At 35.8% G+C, this 26,378-nt stretch overlaps 1 protein-coding gene across 5 annotated transcripts in view; it reads right to left on the reverse strand.

Moving 5' to 3' along the window:
- The window catches only part of DIAPH2 (diaphanous related formin 2), a 947,390-nt gene that overhangs the window by 539,655 nt on the left and 381,357 nt on the right, over positions 1–26,378 (reverse strand). For all 5 annotated transcript variants that reach the window (XM_033201830.1, XM_033201829.1, XM_033201828.1 and 2 more), the window contains one exon: positions 2,023–2,124. In XM_033201830.1, the coding sequence (XP_033057721.1) occupies positions 2,023–2,124 (102 nt within the window). The remainder of the gene's footprint in view (positions 1–2,022; positions 2,125–26,378) is intronic.

A 26,378-nucleotide genomic window follows, 5' to 3' on the forward strand; every position in this document is an offset into this window, starting at 1 on the left:
TCTCTCTCTCTTTTTTTGAGACAGAGTTTCTTTTTTGTTGCCCAGCCTGTAGTGCAATGGTGCGATCTCCGCTCACTGCAAACTTTGCCTCCCAGGTTCAAGTGATTCTCGTGCCTCAGCCTCCCAAGTAGCTGGGATTACAGGCATGCGCCACCATGCCGGGCTAATTTTGCATTTTTAGTAGAGGCAGGGTTTCACCATGTTGTCCAGGCTGGTCTCAAATTCCTGACCTCGGGTGATCAACCTGCCTTGGCCTCCCAAAGTGCTGGGATTGTAGGCATGAGCCACCGTGCCTGGCACCCAGAACTTGAACATTCTAAGAATTTTTTTTTTTTTTTCATGAAAAGGTCTATATGCCTTCAGCCACATGAAAAGAAAACAAAATCCTCACTCCATAGGCAAATGATTACCTTATACATAAGACCAAATGAGATCTCCACAATCTAAAAGAATAATGTTGACAGAAATCAACCAGCAATTGAGATCATACTGTGTTTTAAAGAAAAGTACTGAACATCAACTTTGAAAATGTACTATCAAATAAGCAATGTACACATTCACAACAGCTACTGGTAAACTGCTTTTCTTTTTTTTTTTTTTTTTTTTTTATTTTATTTTTTTTTGAGACGGAGTCTTGCTCTGCCGCCCAGGCTGGAGTGCAGTGGCCGGCTCTCAGCTCACTGCAAGCTCCGCCTCCCGGGTTCACGCCATTCTCCTGTCTCAGCCTCCCGAGTAGCTGGGACTACAGGCGCCCGCCTCGTCGCCCGGCTAGTTTTTTGTATTTTTCTTAGTAGAGACGGGGTTTCACGGTATTAGCCAGGATGGTCTCGATCTCCTGACCTCGTGATCCGCCCGTCTCGGCCTCCCAAAGTGCTGGGATTACAGGCTTGAGCCACCGCGCCCGGCCGGTAAACTGCTTTTCTGATAGCAACATTTCTACTGACATGAGAATGATGTGTTGTTTATTGTAATGATTCCCTATACCACATTCCTTAACAAAATAAACTCCCATGGTATTACTTTGTGCAATTAGAAATGCTCAATGTGTGGAAATTTCTGATGCATAGTGTTTTAGTATCAGCAAAATCTAAACACAGTCTACTGTAGTGACAGAACAAAAATTCTGAATTCAAAACATAGGGAAGAGTATGTTAAAACTTAAAGGCTTACATAAATGAAGATGGGTTTAACTGTCCATCTGCTTTAGCAAAAGTATACTTAATGGCTGACCAGTTTGTTAAAGGCTTAAAGGTTCACAAACCAGTTTTTAAATGCAGTTAAGGTTAACAATTTAAGTAGCTCACATCACAATTACTTCAGACATAAAGGAATAGCAGTAGAAGGATTTGCCCAATGTAACTAGTGAATACTCTAAAACTATCAATCCCAGGTCTAGACAGAAGGAAAAAAAATCACTTTTCATCAGTTCTGCCTTATGTTTCACTATGTCCTCTAACAGTGTATTATTATCATTACTTTTCAAATCTTTACTATTCACAAGTTTCATATGGTCTGACGGAGGTTGAATTAGAATTTTCTCCATACCGGCTAAGTGACAAAAAGGCAACCAAATCATGTTTACACAGAATTTTGTTTCCAGAAGATGCTAAATATGTCTGTTTAAAAAGGTTACAACTTGGCCAGGCGCGGTGGCTCAAGCCTGTAATCCCAGCACTTTGGGAGGCCGAGACGGGCGGATCACGAGCTCAGGAGTTCGAGACCATCCTGGCTAACACGGTGAAACCCCGTCTCTACTAAAAAATACAAAAAGCTAGCCGGGCGAGGTGGCTGGCGCCTGTAGTCCCAGCTACTCGGGAGGCTGAGGCAGGAGAATGGTGTGAACCCGGGAGGCGGAGCTTGCAGTGAGCTGAGATCCGGCCACTGCACTCCACCCCGGGCGACAGAGCGAGACTCCGTCCCAAAAAAAAAAAAAAAAGGTTACAACTTTGATGAAATACATTAAACAGCTCCCACCCCTCTCACCACTACCTATACCAATTCTACGAAGAAAATATTACATACACAGATTCTGAGCTGTTTTGGGATCCAAAATTCTCAGTTCTTTCACTTTCTTTTTTGTAGGCCCAGTCTTCTTTTCTTCTAATGCTTCTGCATTCTTTTGAACTGAAAGAAAAAATGTTGATTCATAAACAATAATGGTACTAATCCAAGTACACGGAATAACATTAGTAAGGTATATTAACTACATTAATAAAGCTCATTCTGAAATCAATAAATGTGTTTATTTCATTAGTTCAAGGAACAGGATAAACATAAAAATATAGAGCTGTTTTAGAGTTTTCACTACAAATTAAATATCAGCACTTAAGCAGAAAAGATAAGCCAAATAGAACCAAAAATCAATTGCTCCTTCTTACCTAATGTACAACATTACTCCTTTACCAGGTACCTAAAGCAGTACTGGAATTAAATATACAGTACAACCTCACTAATCTGAGCTAATTGAGGGAAAAGGAAGACATGCATTTCTCTTAAAATATGCAAAAATTTAAACATTCTTTAATTCAGTGAAATTGCTTTAAAGCACCTAAGGTAAGTTTAACTGCTAAACAGGTTTCCATATAAATATTCCTGCTGAGACTGTTTTGAAGAATAGGTATGAACCATTTGCAATTTGTACAACAGTAGCACCATTTGCATACATGTAATTAAATAGACTCAGCAATGTGATCTTTTGCGTAAGTTAGCTTTGTATCCCTCGCTATTTGAAAAATACTATTTGCTTCCTTAGAACAGAAGATTTACTTTGCTTTCTTCAGAAGGTAACAGTATAACTCAAAACAGTTTAAAGCACGGAAAGGGTAAGGAGTAGCAGTGCCAAGGAGTGGCTTTAGCCTTCCATAACCTCCACCAGCCAACTCCCCAAGTAGGCCAGCTCAAAAAACAATGTGGCTGTCTGCTATGAAAATAAAGCATTAAGTTAAATCCCCAAACCACTCCTGTGTAGAAATTTTATAGCTACCATTGTACTCAAGTGTTGGCAGTTTACCTTTTCCAATATAAAAACAGGGTTGTAAGTAATGGGGCCATCAGAAAATATGAGAAAAATAAAGCCAATACTTTTTCAGTCAAGTAGAGTGTTAAGTCCTTGCCCCCAAATTCATGCTGCTAAATTACATCACTGGTTCATATATGACCATAATCATGCTGCTGCTTTATCAATGTTAAAAAGATAACTTCATTTTGAGGCAATAATGATATTATTTTAATTCATCTAATCTTTGTTAAAAAGACCACAAATGCATTATCGATTTTCTTTTTTAGAGAAAAAGCAACATAAAACCACAGAACACTTTTACTAAGGCAGTAGGTTTATAGATGTTATCATATTGGAAACTTTTGCAACACTCTATAGAATTCATCAAAATATTGGAAGTCCGTTAAGACTTCCTTTGTTTTAATACTACAAAATACAGAAAAATTAAATGAGCATACTACAGAAATAGCAGATATTAATAAATTACCTGAATAACTAAAGTCCTAACAGTGCTAAATTTTACCAGACTGGCCAACCTAAAGTTATGTGCAGTCTAAGGAGAATGGATAATAATTAACACTTTAAAATTACGATCTTTGCCATGTGGATTCAACACAATAGTCATTGCTACTACTGGAAGAAAAGTGACTTTTAATATATTTATCTTAAAATATATTAAAGAACATATTTTATGTTTATATTTATCTGTATATATTTCTAAATATGTTTTAAAATATATTAAAACATATCTCAAATATTCTTCAAAGGGTCTTTCTAGGAGCATAGAGTCTTTCACATGCATCATCAACATTTTAATTTATTGTAATTGTCAGGTCAGTTCCAGCTTAAGACAACTGTACACAAGAAAATGACAGTCCAACAGCCTTTCCCTTTGTCTATAAAATGTGAAGTATCTGAATCATATTGAAATTACTTCTAGAATCATTCACTAATTTGAACCCAGTCAAGGAAATAGTCAAGAAAATTTTCCTAATCTCTCAATATGCCTTAAAATTCACTATGGGAGACTAATTAGCCAAGTACATATAGGAAAAACATGCTGTGCTATGAAGGACCTATAAAGATGCTTCTGCAAACTAACAGGATCCTGACTAACCCAGGAATAGATAATGCTCATTTAATGACTTTATATCGTTGCATTTTTTAATTAAAATATGGTCTAGCCTCTCCCCTTTTCAAGTGAACAAATTGTTTAAAATTAAGATTAGATGCCCTAAATATCTATAGTTCACAGTTTTCTTTCTTGGATCCCAACATATTTTCCTTGTGTTATACAACTTGGCTTAAATCCTGGGTTCGAAAAGTGATAAGAATTCCATGAGTGGGCACTGCTTTTTTGAGAATCACAAGAGAAAAACAAGTTTAAAGCAGTTCTCTAACTAGACAGGCTTTCAAAACTAATCATATTTTTGCCATGATAAATAATTACAGACCAGTGGCTATTATTGCCTTTGGCCTTCTTGTTTTTAAAAGCATTCCTTAGGGATCATGACCACAGGCTTAGATAAACAGAGAATTCAAAGAACAGCAATGAGACATCAAATAACCCTATAGTGTTCAACACATCATATGTTAAAAATTGCCTGCTTTCATAGTGACCTCAAAATGTCACTTATCCTAGTATACTTTTATTCTGTATGTTTCTAGTGGTTACAAAACATTAAATAACTAGCAATTCTATAATTATTTGAAGTTACTTGGATGAAACTAAAAAGTTTTTTTACGTTTTGATATAAAAACTTCATGAATTGATTTTATCATCAATTGCCCTGTGGTCCTCAGGTTCATAATGAGGCCTACAGTGAAACGTGACCTTCCCCATACAAATGAAAAAATGTTTTGCAAATGCGTTTGAATCCAATAGACTGAATTAATTTGAGTGTGTAAATTGGCACTGCTAATAGACAGAATAATAATGAAACATTATAAAATACTGTCTGTAGGAAGATAATCCTAATAATAAAGACATGTATATTATTATTAAAGATATGTTAATATCAAGATACTCATTATCTAAGATAAAATGCCCACTGAGTATTATTATATCTCCTTTAATACATGGATTTTTACAAGCAATTGTACTATAAATGTATTCTTTTACAACTGTGAAATGTTCATCAGCATAAATAAAGTAAACATGGTATATTCTTTCCCCAATCTAATATAGGCAATGTTCAGGAATCTCCTATTAATTTCTGCTATCCCAGTGGATACACAGAACATGTGACAAGATGTTATAATTTGTAGCAAGTATTAAGATATTTTAAATAGGTAACATTGGATGATTTACATAGTGATAACTAACCATGAATCATAATAAAATTTGTATAACTATCTTAAAATTTCAGTGAGAAAGACTGATTTCTATAGTCAGAATCACATTCATTAATCTACCAAATATTTCTTGAACACCTACTATGAATTAGCCTAGCATGAGCATACAATGGTACACAACACATAAATATCTACTCATACTGCATGGTCATATGTAAACCACGAATTATGGAAGTATCCCCAAAAGGTACCTAACATTTATAATTTTCTTTATCCATAAAAATATAGCTTAGATGATACATGCATATTACTCAGTGAATTCTCATTTTCTTATTGCAAGCACAGTTCTATATTAGGGAACATATTATCTTTGAAATCAGCATCACATTATGTGTTGCATCATATTATAAGAAATATGAGGAGAATTAAAAGGATGTCTCCTCCTATTAAGTACACTACATATAGGCCGGGTGCAGTGGCTCACACCTATAATCCCAGCACTTTGGGAGGCTGAGGCAGGTAGATCACCTGAGGTCAGGAGTTCAAGACCAGTCTGGCCAACATGGTGAAACCCTGTCTCTACTAAAAATACAAAAATTAGCCGGGCATGATAGCATGTGCCTGTAATCCCAGCTACTCAAGAGGCTGAGACAGGAGAATCACTGGAACCCGGCAGGCGGAGGTCGCAGTGCGCCAAGATTGCGCCACTGCATTCCAGCCTGGGCAACAAGAAAGAAACTCCGTCTCAGGAAAACAAATAAACAAAAAAGTACACTATATACAAAGCCACAGTAAATAAAGCTAATAATAGCAGTATCAGCAAACACACTGAATATTTATGTAACTTCACGCATACATTTTTGTATATTTAAGAAGTAAATGCCAACTGTTCTTTTAAATATAACATACAAATATAAGAACTGTGATCCATATATACTTAAACACATATTTTATCCATGTGCATATAATTCCAGAGGTGATTCCAGCTACATGGAAATAACTTTTTTACATACTGGTTGAAATATACAATATTTTAATTTCAATTAATGACTTGATAATATTAAAATAAGTGCAAGAATGGCAATGAAAGGTAGGGGAAATGTACTCTGGTTTTTGCGTGTGATAGGCTTAATGATTTTTTTGTTGTTGTTATTTTCTACTCTATTCTGAATCATCCGTATGCGTTTCCAGAAATATCACGTGAACCTGATGGAAAAAAGGGCAAGGAAGGTGAGATCAATAGATAAATACATATGCAATACACAACAGATGAAGAGTATTAAAAAACGAAAATCACAACAGTAGTAGTAGTTTTACTTCTGGTAACCACCGATACAATCTTCACAAGCACCACCAAAATCAAAGTTTTATTACATATCTGTTCTGTATCTGGCATTAATTTTTATACCACTTTATATGATAGGTACTAACCAGTGTCATTTTACAAATGAGGAAATCAAGGACAAATTTAATCATATGCCCAAGGTGATATAGCTAGTAATGAAAACATGCTAAACTTCACCATGATCAGGGAAATGCAAATGAAAATAACCGAAGAAATACCATTAACAGTCATCAAACTGAAAAAATGTTTAAGTCTCACAATACCAAGTATTGATGAAGATACGAAGAAGAATTTGATTATGCCAACGGTTGACAGTAAATATTCAGCAATGACTTAAAAAACACATGTATCAACATCTGATATATTTGAAGGTATGCTTGTCATAAATACAGCCCAACATTTCTGCTTGTAGGTCAAATGGTCAAGGAGACAAAAATGTTCACTGCAACAGTGTTTATAACAGTAGAAAAGTTATAAACAGCCCATGTGCCAGGGGTATGAAATGGATAAATTGTGGTATATTAATACAATGTAATACCACACAGCATTTACAGTGATTGTACTGCAGCTATATATTTCAACAAGGATTGATGCCAAATACAATGCTGAGTAGAAAAATTAAAGTTATGTAAAATGGTACATGCAGTATAACATTCATCTAAACTAAAACAGAGACTAATCTTGTATATTGTTGATAGATGAATATATATGTAGCAAAATTATAAAAACATAGACTAGATATTCACCAGCTAATGACAGTGGTTGCCTAAGAGGAGGAATCTGATGCTGGAATAGGTAGAACCTTGGAAACTTCCATTTTAACTCTAATGTTTTATTTCCTTAAAAGCAAAGATCTGGAGTAAATATGACTAAATGTTAACATCTGTCATTTTGGGTGGCTGGTAGATGGGCGTTTGCTACATTAGCCTTTGTAATTTCCCATTTTTTGACATAAAAATAAAATTCATATGAATACATTACACAAATATTCCCATCCATGTTTATAGTTTACAAACTGTTAACCCTGGAAATCCCAAGGGCCAAGTGTAGACAGGAATTACAAACAATATGGAAAAGAATAATTAAAAGTGCTGGTAAAAATGAATCAGTTTGTAAGGAACCACAATTTTGTGTTCAACTGTTATTCAGTCTATTTTGTGAGGGATAACACATGTATTTACTAAACCTTGGGAGGGAAAGCTGATGCAATAGGCAGGAAGAGACTCCATTTCTGTTTCCTCGCACATGCTACATATTATAGCTGTGAAGCTTCCCCTCTCCACGTTGCCTACAGCTGCACATGAACCAAGGCATCCTACAGAAAGGTAGATTTCATTCTGACACCTGTGTAGTACCTGAAGCAATAGGAATGGCATTACCAAGAGTGTTTCTGAAGTTCAGAGCACATTAAACAAGACTAATGGTTCTAATGGTAGGGATAACACACACATACTTTGTAATGATTTCCTAATTAAGGAACAAATCTACTGGTTGTAGTTTATACAAGAACACCCCAAATCAGGAAGCACATGTTACTGCAAATTAACATCTGCATAACTAATATACTTGCACACCTGTTCATTAAGCCAATTACTGAACACTGCTGAATGTCACCAGAACATTATGTTTAACAGCGATCATAGCTAATGTTGTGTATTTTCAAATGGGCCACAATAGCTCAGCAGGCAATGTATATTTTAGGAAGCACAAATAAAGTTGTCTTAGAGGTTTTAGGGAAGATTTCCCTTGTTTGAAGTGGTAACTTAAATATCAAAACTGAAGTATGTTTTTTACCTCAAAGTAGTACAGTTATATTTTGTTTAATGATGTGGATACATTCTGAGAAGTTCTTCTTTAGATGATTTTGTCATTATGCAAACATTATAGGGTTCACCTACACAAACCTACATGGTATAGCCTACCTCAGAGGTTTGTAGCCTATCGCTCCTAGGCTACAAACCTGTACAGCGTGTTACTGTACTGAATATTGTAGACAATTGTAACAAAATGGTATTTGTATATCTAAACATACTTAAACATAGAAATGGTACCGTAAAATTACGATACAAAAGATAAAAAATGGTTTACCTGTATAGGGCATTTAGCATGAAGGTAGCTTACAGAACTGGATAGTGCTCTGGGTGAGTCAGTCAGCAAGTGGTGAATGAATGTGAAGGCCTAAGACATTACTGTACACCACTGTAGACATAGGCTGTACACATAGGCTACACCAAATTCACAAAAATTTTCTTTCTTCAATAATAACTTAAACGTAGATTATAGTAATTACAAACTTTGTGTTTCTTTTAACTTTTGACTCTTTTGTAATCAGATTTAAATACAAACACATTGCACAGCTGTACAAAAGTATTTTCTCTATATCCTTATTCTGTAGCATTTTCCTGTTTAAACTTTTTAAAATTTTTTACTTCTTAAACCTTTCTGTTAAAAACCAAGACACACACGTTAGCCTAGGCCTGTACAGGGTCAAGATCATCAATATCACTGTCATCCACTTATACATCTTGTCCCACTGGAAGGTCTTCAAGGGGCAATAACACACATGGAGCTGTCACCTCCTATGATAACAATGACTTCTTCCGGAATATCACGTGAAAGACGTACCTGAGGCTATTTTACTGTTAACTTTTTTTTTTTTTTTTAAACAAGAGTACACTCTAAAATAACAATGAGGCCAGGCGCGGTGGCTCAAGCCTGTAATCCCAGCACTTTGGGAGGCCGAGACGGTGGATCACGAGGTCAGGAGATCGAGACTATCCTGGCTAACACGGTGAAATCCCGTCTCTACTAAAAAATACAAAAAACTAGCCGGGCGAGGTGGCGGCGCCTGTAGTCCCAGCTACTTGGGAGGCTGAGGCAGGAGAATGGCGTGAACCCAGGAGGCGGAGCTTGCAGTGAGCTGAGATCTGGCCACAGCACTCCAGCCTGGGTGACAGAGTGAGACTCCATCTCAAAAAAATAAAATAAAATAAAATAACAATGAAAAATATAGTAAATACATAGACCAGTAACATGGTTGTTTATTATTATCAAGTATTATGTACTGTACATAATTGTATGTGCTATACTTATATATTACTGGCAGCACAGTATATTTGCAACAACATCACCACAAACATGTGAGTTATGCATTGTACTACAATGTTACAATGGCTACATGTCACTAGGCAATTGGGATTTTTCAGCTCCATTATAATCTTATGGAATCATCATCATATAAGCGGTCCGTTGTTGACCAAAACATCGTTTTGTGGTACATGACTATACTTGACAAGTGAGGTTGTCAAGGTGCTTTCCTGTTAACCTTTAACCTATATGAATTACCTTATTCAAGCTCAAGTCAGTCACTTTACCCACTGGTTGTCTCTGGCTTTGTAAGTATGAACTGACATTTTTCTGGTTATCCCATTTATTCAAAGAACTTCCTGTTATTTTAAATGTCAGAATTCATGTCACGAATCAGTGAGTCCAGCAATCAACTCCAAGAGATAAGGCATCAAACAAAGTATGAAGAAAGGCATATCTGTAGGAATTACGATGCTACAAAAACCAGTATCACTAGGCCAATAGGACAATACTTGTTGAGAATATAGTCTGGGCATTCATCACACCCAGGCTTTTCTGATTTGATATGGTCCATCTCAGCTTGGTGCAGATCCTGCACACAATTCAGTTTAATGCAAAATACATTAACTTTGCTGAGTAAGACTCAACAAAGTAACATCCTGAAATATTTGTAGCATAATCTCAAGTTGACGATGTAGGACTTTTCAGACTAGGAGACTCACAGTTGCCTCCTACATATTGTTACTAAATAATTTGAGATAAAAAAATTTCCATGGAGATGCTGAGTATAACCCGCACTTTAATATTTCTTATAGAGTTCTTCCTTGTGGCCTAATCAAAGTGCTTTGCTGTGTTTTCCTGAATATTAACTCAAAGCTGTGGTTTTTTTCTATACGTGGCTTGGTATCCTTATTCGCCCGAAATATAATTCTGAATTTGATGGTTGGTGATTGCTGCAGGAGGTGCTGGGCATTATCAACTTTTTATGGTTGTATGGGAAGATAAAGACTAGAGACTAGAGATGGAACAATGGTGTTGAGGGGGGTGGGGCATGTGTTCCATACTTACCTAGTCTAACCATATAACTTATGTACAAAGAACTGGAGTGAGAGGGTTGGAGATTATGTCAGGAATCCAAGGACTCAGAGGAGTTGCCAGATGAAAAAAAAAATGGTTGTGTAGAGTGGAGCTATATGCTCACAGGAGGCATAGGCGAGAGGAAGAATCCAAAGCCAAAGAACATGAGCTGATTAGTTTCTGATCACCTCCATCCCCAGAGACTCCCAGAATCAACCAGGAGAGTCTTTGAAAAGCAGTTGAGGCAAATTTTAGATATCATGTAAGTAGGGATTCAGGACTTTGAAAATGTGGGTATTAAAAATGTATTCATCAGGTTGGAAGTATAGGAAATTTATACCATGTGCTGATGACACCTGCTTCACAGGAATGTTGTGAGAAAGAAACGGCACATACATGTAAAAGCTCCAGTAACATAAAGAAGGTCAGCGAACTTTTTCTATATAAGGCTAGATAGTGAGTATTTTAGGCTTTGCAGGTTATACCATCTTTGTTGCAACAACTCAACTCTGCTATTGTAGTGAAGGCAGCCAGAAACAGTAAGTAAACAAATAAGGATGGAAGTGTTCCAATAACATCTTGTTTACAAAAATAGGTGGTCAGCTAGATTTGGCCTGCCGACCACAGTTTTCAAACCCCTGACATAACAAGATGCTCAAGAAATGTCTGATTCCTTATCCCCTTCCTTCTGCAACTGAGGTCAATTTATACTTGCTTCCACTTTTGCAAATATGAGAAAATGTTCAACATTCCCCCTGCAAATTAGGATCTAGAAGCTCCTTGCTATAATTGTTGACATTCTGTTTTTCAAGTAGGATACACATAATCAAACACATTTATACTCCTCATGGTTTCTGAATGTGTCAATCCTACAGGGATCAATTATCTCATCGAAAACTGTCACTGTCTTTTATTTTATTCCCCATATAGTTTCATATACATTTTCATGTAAAATGACTGAAAACGCAGCTCAACTTTAATAAAATTAAAAAATTAGTTTCTACCATCCATCCTTATTGGGGTTGAACGAGAGCTCATAAGCAGCTATAGTGTTCGGTAATGTTTCACTTGGGATATACTGGTTTATAATAAAACGAAAACCAAGTTCTGTAAAAACAAACAAACACACACACACACATAAATCAGACTTTTGTATTTCATATAATAGTTCTCTTATTCTATGTACATAAAAATATTACTGAGTCTCTCAATTTGTTTGTTGCTGGCTGAGCTCAATGGGAAACATCAAGAGGTAGACTGTCGCTGTTTTCCATTTGGATTCCAACTGGTTTCAATTTTATCTTTCAGGAGTAATTTTCTTTAGTTCAGAAACCACATCAGTACATACTGTTGAAGGTGATAAAAACACTAGAAGAATTCTGAGAAAAGACAGACAGGGAGCACCTGAACATTTCATTTCCTTCCTGTTTTTGTTTTTTTTTTTTTTTTTTGAGACAGAGTTTCCCTCTATTGCTCAGGCTGGAGAGCAGTGGCATGATCTCAGCTCACTGCAACCTCTGCCTCCAGGGTTCAAGCCGTTCTCCTGCCTCAGCCTCCCGAGTAGCTGGGATTATAGGCACCTGCCACCACGCCCGGCTAATTTTTTTGGCATTTTTGGTAGAGACTGAGTTTCACCATGTTGGCCAGGCTGTTCTCGAACTCCTGACCTCAAGTGATCTGCCCACCTCAGCCTCCCAAAATGCTGGGATTACAGACATGAGCCACCACGCCTGGCCCCTTGTTTCTTTTTTTAAGTCAAGTTTAGTCTGTTGGTGACATCCTATTTGAAAGCAGAAAAGTAATATTTGAGACCATTTTGGAAATGTAAAAAGACATATGAGAACAAAATTCAAATAAGCTTTAAGTTCTCTTGTTTCCTAGACTCACTACCCTCTTCCTCCTCAATCTATTATCCTGTTATACTACCAAGCATCTTAGAAGAATGCCTGACACCATCTCCCTGTCCTTCCCTCCTATTCTCTCATCTACTTGTAATCTGAATTCTAACACACTCATACCTACTGAATTAGAACGCTGAAATCTCTGCAGGTAGGGCCTCAGGACCTGTACCTCTTAAGAACTCCTCAGGAAATTCTGAATATTAGCAAGTTTTAGAAAAACTGCTCTGTAGTACATAACACAACACTATAATAGCTCAATAAATACTTCCCAAATAGAAAAGTGCAAATATTGTTAACAGTAACCCATGAAAGCCCTCTTTATATTATCTTCCAAATCTTGGAATCGAACACTGAAGGCAACGCTTGGTCAACCATTGGGTTTATAGAAATGACAAATAATGAGATTTTATGAAAGAACAAAGGATTCTCAAGGTACACTCTGTTAATTTTTAAATCAATTACAAACTAGATATATCACTGAGGGCAAGGATCTTGCATATATTTGTAAAATCTATTACTGTGCTAGGGATATATAAGTTCTTAGAATAAGTTAGAATGCATTTTATGTATTAATTAATTAAAACTATTTATGTAAATAATAAATACTAAAATGAATATAAGATACCACTGCCTCTCTCCCCTTTTATAGGTACAGATGTCGCAGAGGTAGAGAAGATGGGAAAAGAAAAAAAGAAAAACAATAATCTGCTATTGAAAAGGAAATCAAAAGGCAGTTAAAAATGAGCATATTCTTTTTTGTTTGTTTGTTTGTTTGTTTGAGATGGAGTCTCACTCTATTGCCCAGGCTGGAGTGCAGTGGCACAATCTCGGCTCACTGCAAGCTCTGCCTCCCACATACCTATTCTGCCAGGTCACTGAAGACAATCAAAATGGAATCATGTTATGAAACCTATCCAAAAAGTAAACTCAGTTTAAAATTGAGTCACTGACAATCACAACTGTTGTGTGTGTGTGTGTGTGTGTGTGTGCGCGCGTGCGTGTTTGTGTATCATGAAATATAGTTAGGTAGCTTCAGTTTAACAATAAGTTTCCATGAGGTATTTATTCAACTAAATGCCAGGAACAGTTTGGCCTGTAAGCTTTTAAGAACTTAAAAAAAAATAAAATAAAAGAATTGTTGGATAAAGGCTCAGCTGTGACAAACTCTGTCTTCTGTGAGAACTACCATTTAACACTATATTCAGTGCTGTAGAGCATTCATAACATTACTGCAAACAATATAGAACAAAAACATAAAACTAGTCATTTATAATAAAATAATCGGCAATTGCCCACTGTGCATCTCTTATTAATTTTATAGCCAAAAGTTAGATAATAGAGGGCCCTATAACTGTTTATAAAGGCATATATAAGATGAATGCAATGTTTAAGATTAAACACTAAATCTGAAGGCAAAGCAAAACTCAAATGTATAGTGGATCCTCAATATACAGCCCCTAAAATTCTTACTAGTTTTCTGAACTCTACTGTAGACTGCAGATAGAGCGATTACCATACAAAGTAAAAAACATCTCATAAAGAATAGAATGAAATCTGTCTTACGTTAAAAAAAAATCAGAATCCCACAAATTGAAGGTTTTACTACAAACTTATTGAAGATAAAAGAGAAGGTAATAGCCCAGGTAAGAAGCAACTGCTAATAGTCGCAGACAGCAAATGTATTTGACTGGATCAGGACAGCAACCTGCTGACTCTTTTTCCTAGCAAACTATTTCAAACCCGCTGTGCTCGCCATTAGGCTGGCCTTTACTTCACCCCAGCCACTTCAGTCCTATCACTGTGGGGGATCATTGTTGCTTCCCTCATGGCTGCCACCAAAGTGTGCCTCTGCCTTTAGCCCAGAATGCTTTGAATCTGAACTTAAGAACTGGTTATAACTACAGAGACAGAGCAGGAAGTAAATATGTAAAAAATTTGGAACAGAAGTGTCGTAATAAAATCAAATTAAAAATTCAAACTGGCTTATAAGATACAATAAATTCCTGTTTCTTACTGGAAATTTTTACTAAAATATCCATTAAAAAACATAGACTCCAGAGTTGGGTATGACAATCCGTGAAGAAGAATGAAAAAAAGCAGAATACAGCTGACCCTTGAACGTAATAGGTTTGAACAGCTAAGGGTCCACTTCTATAAATTTTCTTCCTCTTCTGCCACCCTAGACAGCAAGACCAGTCTCTCCTCTTCCTCTTCTTTCTCAGCCTACTCAACATGAAGATGACAAGATGAGCTTTTATGGTGATTCACTTCCACTTAATGAACAGTAAATATATTTTCTCTGTGTTAAAATTTTCTTCACGTTTTCATCTTTGTCCCATTTTAAGAATATAGTATGTGACACATGTAAAATACAATACGAAGTACAAATCATGTGTTAATCCACTCTTTATGTTATCCGTAAGGCTTCTGGTCAATAGTAGACTATTAGTAAAGTTTATCGGGAGTCAAAAGTTATTCTCAAGTTTTCAGCTGCATGGCGGGCGAGCGGCACCCGTAATCGCCATGTTACTCAAAGGTCAATTCATATCTAGCTTTCCACTTAGATTTCATGGAACTGAATCTGATAAGACATTCAAAAGGCAGAGATTATATCTGATACTTGGTGCACTATTTAAAGAAAACTGAGGCACATAAGATGTAACAGGTATAAGAGAGTACAGAAAATAAAATAGTTACTTCCAGGTAGCATCATCCTTGAAGTCCTGCCTCCAAAATATACACATTTTTAACATCTCTTGGTATGACATGAGACATTGTGTATACTGTTATTCTGTGTGCCTAATACAGATGGAGAGATTACAGGTTCTAATTATAAGTGATTTTTCCCTATAGTCTACTAGGACAAGAGTAGCTAAGATGGCAAAAGTATGTCAGGACTCCTGAATGACTGTAAAATATTTTCAGTTCATCTCCCTTCACATTTTTGCTGTCAAACCTTTATCTATCCATTAAGACTGAAGTCAAATGTCACTTTCTCTACGAAATCTTCTTTAATTACCACAACATTCTTCATCTACATTTAGCACTGGAAAGGTATTTTCCACATGCTGCCCTACTTAATTAATTTTCATGTATGCATCTTATTGACTTATCTAAGTCATAAACTTGTATGGAAGAGAACATCATGGTACAACTTTATCTCCCACATCAATCCCTCCTCCCATGGTATGTGGAAAATGATGCTCAGGTAATATTAAGTGAATAAAATATGTGAAACATTGCAGTGGAAAAATGAGGGTATAGGAATATAAATGTGAAAGTGATGACCTTCTGTCTTCAAGTTGTAACTAAAGCCTAAGTAGTGAGGATGCCTGAAGTGTTGAGCCCATAGAAGACAGAACAGCCAATTAAGAGGACAAAAAGAACAATAAAAAGGTATGAGAAACAGGGGAATTCATTGTCCCAGAAGCGAGAAAGGAAAATGTTTCAATAAGAGAAAGCAATCAACAGTGTCAAAAGTAGCAGGAAGGTCAAGCATAGTCTAAATCTTAAAAAAAAAAAAAAAAAAAAAAAAGACCAGAAGAAAATAGGCCATTTCAGATCATATAGAGCAATTTCAAAACAGCAATGATAAGAGAAGCCATATTACAAGAAATAAGAAAGGGAATGGAAACATTTGCTGAATAGAGATCACTCACTTGATTAGTTTAGTAGGAAAGATAACTATATAGTGTGAAGGAGACAAAAACAAAGTGACTGGATTCCAGTTTTGTGTTAAGTTTATCTATTACAAGAAGGCACCTGATTGTCAAAGTCAAGAATAGTTTTTATGCCCAAAATGATTTCAGAATAAACCCAGCAGACAATGATTTACTGGATAAAATCAATAGGAACCGTGCAAAAGAGATTATACTGTTCAACGATCCATGTTGCATCAATACACATAATGGAATGAGACAAGGTGATACAATGGCCCAAAGCTTCCTGGAATCGCTCTTTAATGAAATCAACTAGCAAAATAAAGTCTACATAGACAGTAAGCAAGTACCACACCCTCTTTCTACCAACAACAAAACAATTTCCCAATGTGACAGAAAGAGAAAAGTGGCATGTAACAGTACCAACGGAGCTAAATTGAAAATCATTGTTTAGAAAACCAAACGTTTATACAAGCACAGCCCACAAGGTTCTGTCAACATTTCCAACAAAGAAACATGACAACTCCATCTATCTGAGTCAACAAATGAATAAAATGGTATGTTCAAGGGGAAATGCCACAGAAGCAGCAGTCTATGCCATTTTTATTGGCATACAAAAAGTTGCTGCATAACAAACTGCTAATGAGGATTAGAACATTATTCCATTCTGTGATATCAGAGTTAACCTAAAATATGAAGTATTTATAACATTAGCTGATGGAAATAAACTGGCTGTCACCCAATTACCTATGGTGTCATGAGAATGTGAAATCTGACACTGTGCAGGCCTAATGGCAGTTATTCAAGCTTCCCTGCACACCAAGTACAGATGGACCAGTTAGGTGGCCTGCCAATATGACAACAGGTGGCTTTCTCAACTTACTAACTGCATTTGTAGTCATATTTAGAGAAAATATTCCAATGAAAGAATGAAATTTGCTGGGTTCTTTTAGTGAAAAAAGCATGCTTTCTCAAACAACTTCAATGTAATAAAATTAAAGAAATAGTTAAATTACTGGTAGGGGGCAAGGTGTTACCCTAGGAAGTGAAAGAATTCCAGGAAACAAGTTACTAGCCTTAAGAAACTTATATAATCCTTATATAAGCCTAAGAAACTTATATAAAGTACAAATCATGTGTTAATCTACTGTTTGCGTTATCCACAAGGCTTCTGGTCAATAGTAGACTATTAGTAAAGTTTTTTGGAGTCAAAAGTTACTCTCGAGTTTTCAACTGCATGGCGGGCGGTTGGCACCTGTAATCCCCTTGTTACTCAAGGGTCAACTACATATCTAGCTTTCCACTTAGATTTCCACTTAGATTTTGTTTCAGGTTTTATTTAAAAGGCGATCGCCTGTACGTTCCATGTCTCCTTTTGCTACGTATGACTTACCATTTAGTAATAGCACTCAAAGCAAAGAAAACGTCTAATTTCCTTTCTTTTTTTTTTTTTTTTTGAGACGGAGTCTCGCTCTGTCGCCCAGGCTGGAGTGCAGTGGCCGGATCTCAGCTCACTGCAAGCTCCGCCTCCCGGGTTTACGCCATTCTCCTGCCTCAGCCTCCCGAGTAGCTGGGACTACAGGCGCCCGCCACCTCGCCCGGCTAGTTTTTCGTATTTTTTAGTAGAGACGGGGTTTCACCGGGTTAGCCAGGATGGTCTCGATCTCCTGACCTCGTGATCCACCCGTCTCAGCCTCCCAAAGTGCTGGGATTACAGGCTTGAGCCACCGCGCCCGGCCATAATTTCCTTTCTAATAGTAATTATTAATGATGTTGATTATTATATATCTTCTAGTTAATGAATATCTTAGATTACATCTCTCAAGTATTTAATTACATAATAACTCTTCAAGATAGGATCCCACTTTTACTCTACAAAAGCTTCGGCTCAGACCCGTGAAGTGACTTCTTCTACCAAATGACTATTAGATCTGGGATTCAAACCTAGATGAAACCTATGCTTTCAATGCATATTCATTCCACTACAACAAATTCCCTCCCTTAGTATATTTGCCTATCATTTCATTAAGTGAACTACATTTAAAACAAAGCAGAGTGACTGGCACTTAATAGGCACCTTTGTAAATGCCAATTCCCAGTTAATGGCCCCCTCTACAAACACTGTACTACACGTAGTCTAACAGAGTGAGATATACAAAGAAATGGGGTTCTGTAAAATTACAGGTAAGCATACCAGACATAGAAAATTACATTACTAAACAATGATGAAAGAAAAATTGGGTTTAACAAAAAGAGCAGAAATGAATCAATGAGTGTATCTGCTGATAGAGTCTATGGTAATTCAAGCACGATGCAATGACTTCACTATTTCCCAAAGGCAAAGGTGATTATTTGCTGGCAGTTTTCTGAGCTAGCCCTTTAATACGTATGGTCATTATCAGTTTTAAAATAAAGAATCTCAGTATGATTTTTACTTAAGGAATTCTAGTAATGTATAATCCACAGTAAAAATGCACACTCAAAGGTTAATATAAAACCTAGCCTTCTATACAAAGTGGGATGAAATTTCCCTGGCATAAAATACCTTTGGGAATGAGTTACCTCTTGGCAAAGTAAAGAGTATCAAAATAATAACAAAAAACCTGTCAAATACAATAAGAGAGAAGATGTTGCATTTTTAGCAGTTATTAAATGCTGGAGTTTACCACCACATAAAGGCTTTTACAGCTACATCCTCAATACTTGGCCACATTAAAACCTTTTAAAGTATGTAATCAATGAAACTGCAATGCATAAACACACATAATGAAAAAAACTACTTCAAGCTGATCACTAGAAAAATAAGAGCACTCTTCTCTTAGTTGAGAAATGAATCACGAAGTGTTCTTCCTAGAAATTGTCCTACTGGTTTAAGAGCTGAAGTTCAATAACAACAGATAGAAGTGACCTTGCTATTCTTCAACTCTATATTAATGTAAGTATGTTACATATACCCATATGTATATACATCGATATAGGAAACTACTGAATTTATTAAATTACTAATAGTTCTTTTTCTTGAAACTTCTTCTCAATGACTTTAAAGACCAGACTTCTCTGATAAACAATCCTATGCTTCTGACTAGTCTTTGTTTTCCATATTGTATTCTCTACTTCTATCTACTCCTTATATATTAGTGACCCCAAAGTCCTCACGTTCTAGTCTTTTACTTTATATTTTTGCCTTGTGCAATCCACTACTCTGACTTCAGTCATTAATCTATGTGCTTATGTTTCTTGCATCTGTATCTTCAGCCCAGGTTTTTTCTCTGGGTTGCAGACCCATAAATCCCATTCGTATCTCTTCCACAGGACTTCCAAATAAATACGCTCCAACATGAACTCATTCTCAGTTACCTGAGAAGTGTTGTGTCTGTTCCCTACTCCAGTGAAAAGCATCATAACAAAATATATATCATAGAAATAAGAAACCTTCCAGCCATTTTTGAATCTTCTCTCCCTACGCCTACTCTCCATCTGCAAAATTCTGCCTAAATTCTACTGCCCTGTTTAGAGCCCTCAACAATTATTGCTTGGATCTTTCATTCATTAATTCACTTATTCTACAGTTATAACATGCATGATCTTAGGCAATGTAAATGCAAAAATGATTAAAGGCCACATGTAGTGGCTCACACCTGTAATCCCAGCACTTTGGGAGGCCGAGGCAGGAGGATCCTTTGAGCCCAGACAACAGAATAAGACCTCATGTTTACAAAAGTGGAAAAAAAAGAAAAAAAAAACTAAACTAGCCAAGTATGGCGGCATGTGCTTATAGTCCCGAATACTCTGGAGGCTGAGGTGGGAGGATCACTTGAGCCTAGGAGTTCGAGGTTACAGTGAGCTATGATCATGTTAGTACACCGCAGTCTGGGTGACAGAGTGAGACCCTGTCGCTAAAATAAATAAATAAAATTAAAAAGAAAGAAAAGATTAAAGTACAGTCTTTGCTTTCAGATAGACAAATGAATAGCTATAACAATGTATTAAGGTGTGTAGAAGAGCTATGAAATTACAGTAGTCACTTTGATTTTTGTTTTGTTTTGCATTTTTTCCTCCCCTTTACTCCAATTTCTTCTACACATTCATTACTGGGGTTATCTTTTTAAGATGTTAAGATATTATTACTTATCCTTATTTTTTCGCCCTATATATACGATAAAGCTTAAGTAATAAGTAGGGAATTTAGTACCTTTTAAAGTCTGGCTTCAAATTAACTTAATAGCACCTAGGTGTCCCAATGCTCTACCCAAACGAGATTACTCACTATCAGACAAAATCAGGACATCCCAAGCCTGTGTACCTTTGCTGAATACCTTTGCTGATATTTTTATATTCCATTCTTTCTCAACCTGAACACATTTGGCTGGGCTAAAATGCCATCTCCTTTGAGATGCCTTCCTGAACTCTTCTAAGCAGAATTAATTATTCCCTCCTCTGGGCCTCTACAGAGTTTTGTCCCTATCTTGGATGTAGCACTTAATATACTGCACTATCATTAGTTTAGATATCTGGCTCCTCCACTAAGTGTGAGTTACTCAAAGCCATCAGCAATATCTTGATCATCTTTATATCACTAGAAAGTAGTACCAATTTGATACATGATAGACAATGAAAATAAGCTTATTGAATTCAATGAAAGAATTATATCGCCAAACTGTAAAAATTCCTAAACTATACATGTTAGAAATTAAATTGTATCCTAATCTAAAAAATTAAAAGCCAGCCTTTCCAGTTATTGACCTGCAACCTCTATATCTATAAATAAAATGTATTTAAGATGCCACAGTCATTCATTGGTGCATATTACATTTAAAAATGGCTAATCTGTGATTGATTTATGTTTATTTATGTTTTCAATTTCCATCACTACTATGAAACTTAACAGCTGGCATATGTGTCTTCCTGGTTAAAGCCATTACCGGTGGCAGATAACAACTAAGACAGATTTTCCTACGGCAAAATCCTACAATGTCAAGTCACTCTATATGATAAGCAGAGCCACTGTGGGTGATCCTAGAGCCTGAAGTGACTGCATGAAGGCAGCTTTCATTTAGTGCCCTCTAGTCCTGAACTGAAAAATCAAAACTCACATATATCCACACAAAGCACATGTACATTCATTACTAAGGATCCATTAATAAGATAAAGATCTGTGTAGACTGTATTGATTTTTTTCTTAGCCTTTTCTCTTTTAAGATATTTCTTTTGTGAATGGAGGAGGGAAGAATTGTGTGAAAGAAGAGACCGGAAACTCGAACTATTGACAGAACATAGTTCTTGCCCATGAACTCGCCTCCTGAATCACTCTGATTCTTCAATAGGTAGTTATAATAGTGTCTTTCCCTATTCTAAAAATGAGTATTAATAAAAAAACTAAACTGCATCAGAAAAGGCCACGTACCATAATTTCTGTATTCTAGTACCAATATCTCATGTTCAGGAAACTGTAACATAAGAATAAAGTCATTCTGAGATGTCACATGTCCATGTAAGAAGGGGTTACCTTAACTTCTGTTTCTGAAAGTATGATAGAATATGTACCCTGATATCAACTACCTGTGAAAAGAACTAAACATGATGAATATTTAAAAAATAATTTAAAATGTATAGATAACCTGGCAAGAAAGTAAGGAATACCTGGAGGCCAAAAACTAAGTGAAAGATAAACTTAGAGAGATAAATATCAATAGAGTCAGCTTTGACCTTGAGTGAATATTCTGAACCCAGATAAACTTGAGCTTCAGTTGTCAAGGCCTCATGGATGGGGGAATAGAAACCAAGCCTAGGGCCTAATCAAAGTGGAAAGAGTAATAGGAAATGGTCCTACAAACCCCAGAGGACTACACCTCAGTTTAACAGTAAATTAGAAATAAACTTGCTCATCTCCCATGGGGCCTGAAAAGAAAACTGCCGATATCAAAACTTGATGCTGGATGGAGAAAGTAAAAATCTTCTCTGATAATTCCTAGTCCAAAGCCAGCCTTCATGCAGCCTGAATTCATAGCTCCTCAAGTGTCTTTAAAAAAAAAGAAAACCTTAAGCCAAAATATTAACATCAGTCTAGGTTGGTTTTGCAACCCAGCCAAAGCAAACATGAATCTCCTCTGAAGGATATCAACCCTCATGCTAGGCCTTAAAATAGTCCCACAGATAAATGTACAAGAAATAATAAGCATGTTTAATATAAAGTCATATTTCACTATTCCCTATACCCTATTGCACAACAATAATCATTCTCTACTCCTAGAGATTCTAACTCAGCATTTGTGCTCTTATTCTTCTCATCTTCATTCCCAAAGGCATTATGCCTATTCAGACTCTCGGGCCCTCTCATCTTATACTCTTCCATTTGACTTCCTTAAATACAGCTCTGCTCCTGTCTGGCTTCTAAGATCCCTCAATGCTTCCAAATTTCTTAACAATTAAAGTCTGAATTTCTTAGACTAGCATTTAAGGGACCTCATAATCCAGCTCAAACTTGCCTTTTTAACACCATTTTCTGTCATTTCCCCTAAAGGTACCCCTGCTTCCCCCATCTCCAACATGAACCTTGTAATCTACCCACATGTTATATACCTACTGTTGCCTGGGAATATGACATTAGAAGCACCAGGGTTTTCAATATACAATTTATTCTGCTGAAAATATCTTTCCCTGACCCTCAAATATAGTATTAACTGCCCAAATCTTACCCAGTTGGAAAGGCACAGATCAATTACCTCTGCTTCCATGATGACGCCCATGTCTCTCCTTGTCTTCCCTGCCATCATTCCTTGCAAATCAGTATCACTTCATCTCTATTTCACTTTTACGACTTCCGTGGTTGGTATAGTTGTACACGTCTTATTCTTGAACATTAAGCTCCTACATGTAAGGGTCCAAGTCTAGCTTAGTCATCTATAGTCCTCAAAAATACCTAGCAAAGTATCTTTTGTATAATAGGTGTTCAATAAATTGTTTGAATTAACAGAGAAATTGGCTTTAACAAGCACTTATATTCAGTAAAATACTATATTGAAGGCCTATTAACACAATCATGGGCATCTGAAATTACTGTTGTTTGACAGCTCTTATTTTTGAGCAAAGCAGCTAATGAGAGAAAAGAATTTCAAAAAATCAGATTGCTCCAAGTTCTTCACATGTTGTCTCATCTCAGATTAAATGAAGAAAGTGGTACTTCTTTAGCCCAGATACATGCTACTTCTTTAGCCCAGATACGTGCTTCTTCTTCAGCTCAGATACGTGCTTCTTACGCAGAAATGAGCTGTGGAAATGCAGCTGGCTGCAGTTTTCATTTTCCTTCTTACAGGTAAACTATCAAGCTAATTAAAGAACCCCACATTATCCTTAAAAATATATTCAGCTATTTAATAGGAATAGCCATCTAACTATTAAAGGCTATAGTAAACATTATCCTCAGAGCTGTTAAAATTGCTTGAGGTGAGTGGCCAATTAAAAAAAAAAAAAGAAAAAAAAAAACAAAGCAAGACAGTTATATATCACTAAGACATGAAAGAAAGTAGTCATCCCCTGACAAATTAAACCAGAGAATAGATATCTGCATCTCTAGATAAAATTAAGAATACTTCAAATTCCAGATTCTGGAAGCATCTGCTAAACACACCCCCCAAACCCACCAAGCCAGCAGCTGTGTGATCTATTTAAATATTCCCCAAACCACCTGGAAAAAAATGCAAATTATACAGCCTTGTTCATAAAAGAAAATAAATAAATGTCTCTGCTGAATTTCTACCCTCCCTGTATTATAAAAGTTAACAGCCCTGGCAAGGGAGATTGCATAATTAAGAATTAAAATCTTAATGACTTAAATATTTTATTCAGTCTTTGATATAACGTTAATGATAATAGATGTCCAGAAAGGGATAAATGTGATTTGCCATAGAAACTTAAAGTCTCTCTGAATCAATAACAACAATGAGAATGAAAATATATTTACATTCATATTGTTCTAACTATTATACAAGACCAAAAGCTAAATCCTATATGGTATCTTAGGTATTTACAGAAAGTGATACTTTTAAACAAAATCATTCTGTAAACCTAGAAACCATGTTACCACCTTCACTCCGTGATTGCAAACTCAAAACACCATATTCCAAATAATTTAAATTCAGCAAGCAATATTACTGAAAGTAATGAATGTACAGATATGCATTGAGACCGTGTAAAAAATAAAATAGAAATAAATGCCAACTTTTCCAAAGATAAGACAAATCAAAGGAAAAAGGACTACAAAAAAATCATAAATCAGATGGACATATTGAATAGGCTCCTCAGGCAATGATCTAGTTTAATGTAACACTCAAAGAGCATAACAAAGTTCTTCTGTTCCCTTAAGCTAAGCGAACATCTTTGTATGGTTTCCAAAACTGACACATTTGAATAAAGTCCAAGGATGACTCTAGTTTCAATGTTAGTAGTAAGAGTGGTTTCTTTCCAGAGAAGGAAAACAAAAAACAAAAACAAAAACGTGGTTCTATTACTTGTGTGTTGTTGATGTCTCATATAGATTGGGTCAATCTAAAATAAGTTCTTTTAATATACTCTCATCATTATGTTACTACTACTTAATGAACCAAGTGAGAATACATGATTATTCATAAGCAAGAGGCAATAAAAGGAAAAGATGACTCAAAAAACAAAACAGCACTAATTTTAAAAAAATACCCAGCTCAAATATGTCAAGAAAATAATTCACAAAGCAAGTATTTGATCATCACTGTCATGATAAAGGGGGGAAGGTATACCATCAATTCTAAGATATATTTTAGAGAAAATTTAAAGGTTAAAAATATGAAATTTTTAGGAAGAATATATTTTGAGACAGAAGATTTAAAAGTATAGTTGTTTCCACCATCAGATAACAAAAGAAACTGATAACAAAAGAAAAACATCAAATGTTATCATGTTATAAATCTGAAGTTCTGACTTTATGCCTTAGCAACCTAATGAGTAATACATCTGACAAGCTGGTCTAATATAGTTTGGAGATAGGGAATGGACCCTACCACCAGCTTCACTGGAAGCACCAGTAATTTAAGTAACTTTTCAAGAAATATAGCTGCCTGCACAGTGCTTGCATATATAGTAAGTGCACAATTAATGTATCAAGTGCAACAGAAAGCAACTCAGTATGTGAAGCACTTTTCTGTTGCAATGACTCAGTGTATTCTTATTTGTAATAAGATCACTTATAAAGTAATATAAGAATGAAGGGAAAAATTTAGATGCTTAGGAGGAGAAAAGGAATTAAAATAAACATGAATGATATCAGAAAATAAAGGAGAACATTGAATGTATGAGTTCTGAATTGAATTCTGAATTATTCAATTCATTGAACATGTAGAAATTAGTTTCATCAATATTATGTCCCAACTACAACAAAGATATATTTTTAAAAACATCAAAGAACTACCACACCTTTAGTAAACTCTATGAAACCCCATAATCTGATTTTTAAAGTTGAAAATATATAACAAACATCAAGAATTGTTTTCTCCACCTGTAGTACTCCATAGTAGATCATTGAAGCTACTGTTTAACTAACTTTCTGAGGCAGAAACAGATTCTGTTTTTTCATTAAAACCTCTTGTCTGATTCTATTTGATATTATAATTTCTTATTTTATTAACTGAGTCATTGAGGCAACTCAACTAGAATATGAATATACGGCCATTAGATCAATTAATGGTATTTTTCTTATGTTAGGGAAAGTAAGTATTTGCTACTTCTTCACCTCACACATTATTACTTTTAAAAATTAAAATTATTAATTATAATTAGGCTACTATATACATTCAATGTTCTCCTCATACATTCAATGTTCTCCTTTATTTTCTGATATCACTCATGTTTATTTTAATTCCTTTTCTCCTCTAAATTAGGCTCAAAATTACCTCCCACCTGCATCAAACCAATGAGACATATGTAAAAGCACAATCCTATGATGTGGCTAAAAAGTCATGCCCTGATTACATTTTTAAGGTTTGTTA

This window comes from Trachypithecus francoisi, unplaced genomic scaffold (genome assembly GCF_009764315.1).
Source record: "Trachypithecus francoisi isolate TF-2019V2 unplaced genomic scaffold, Tfra_2.0 Lachesis_group6, whole genome shotgun sequence".
Taxonomy (NCBI): Eukaryota; Metazoa; Chordata; class Mammalia; order Primates; family Cercopithecidae; genus Trachypithecus; species Trachypithecus francoisi.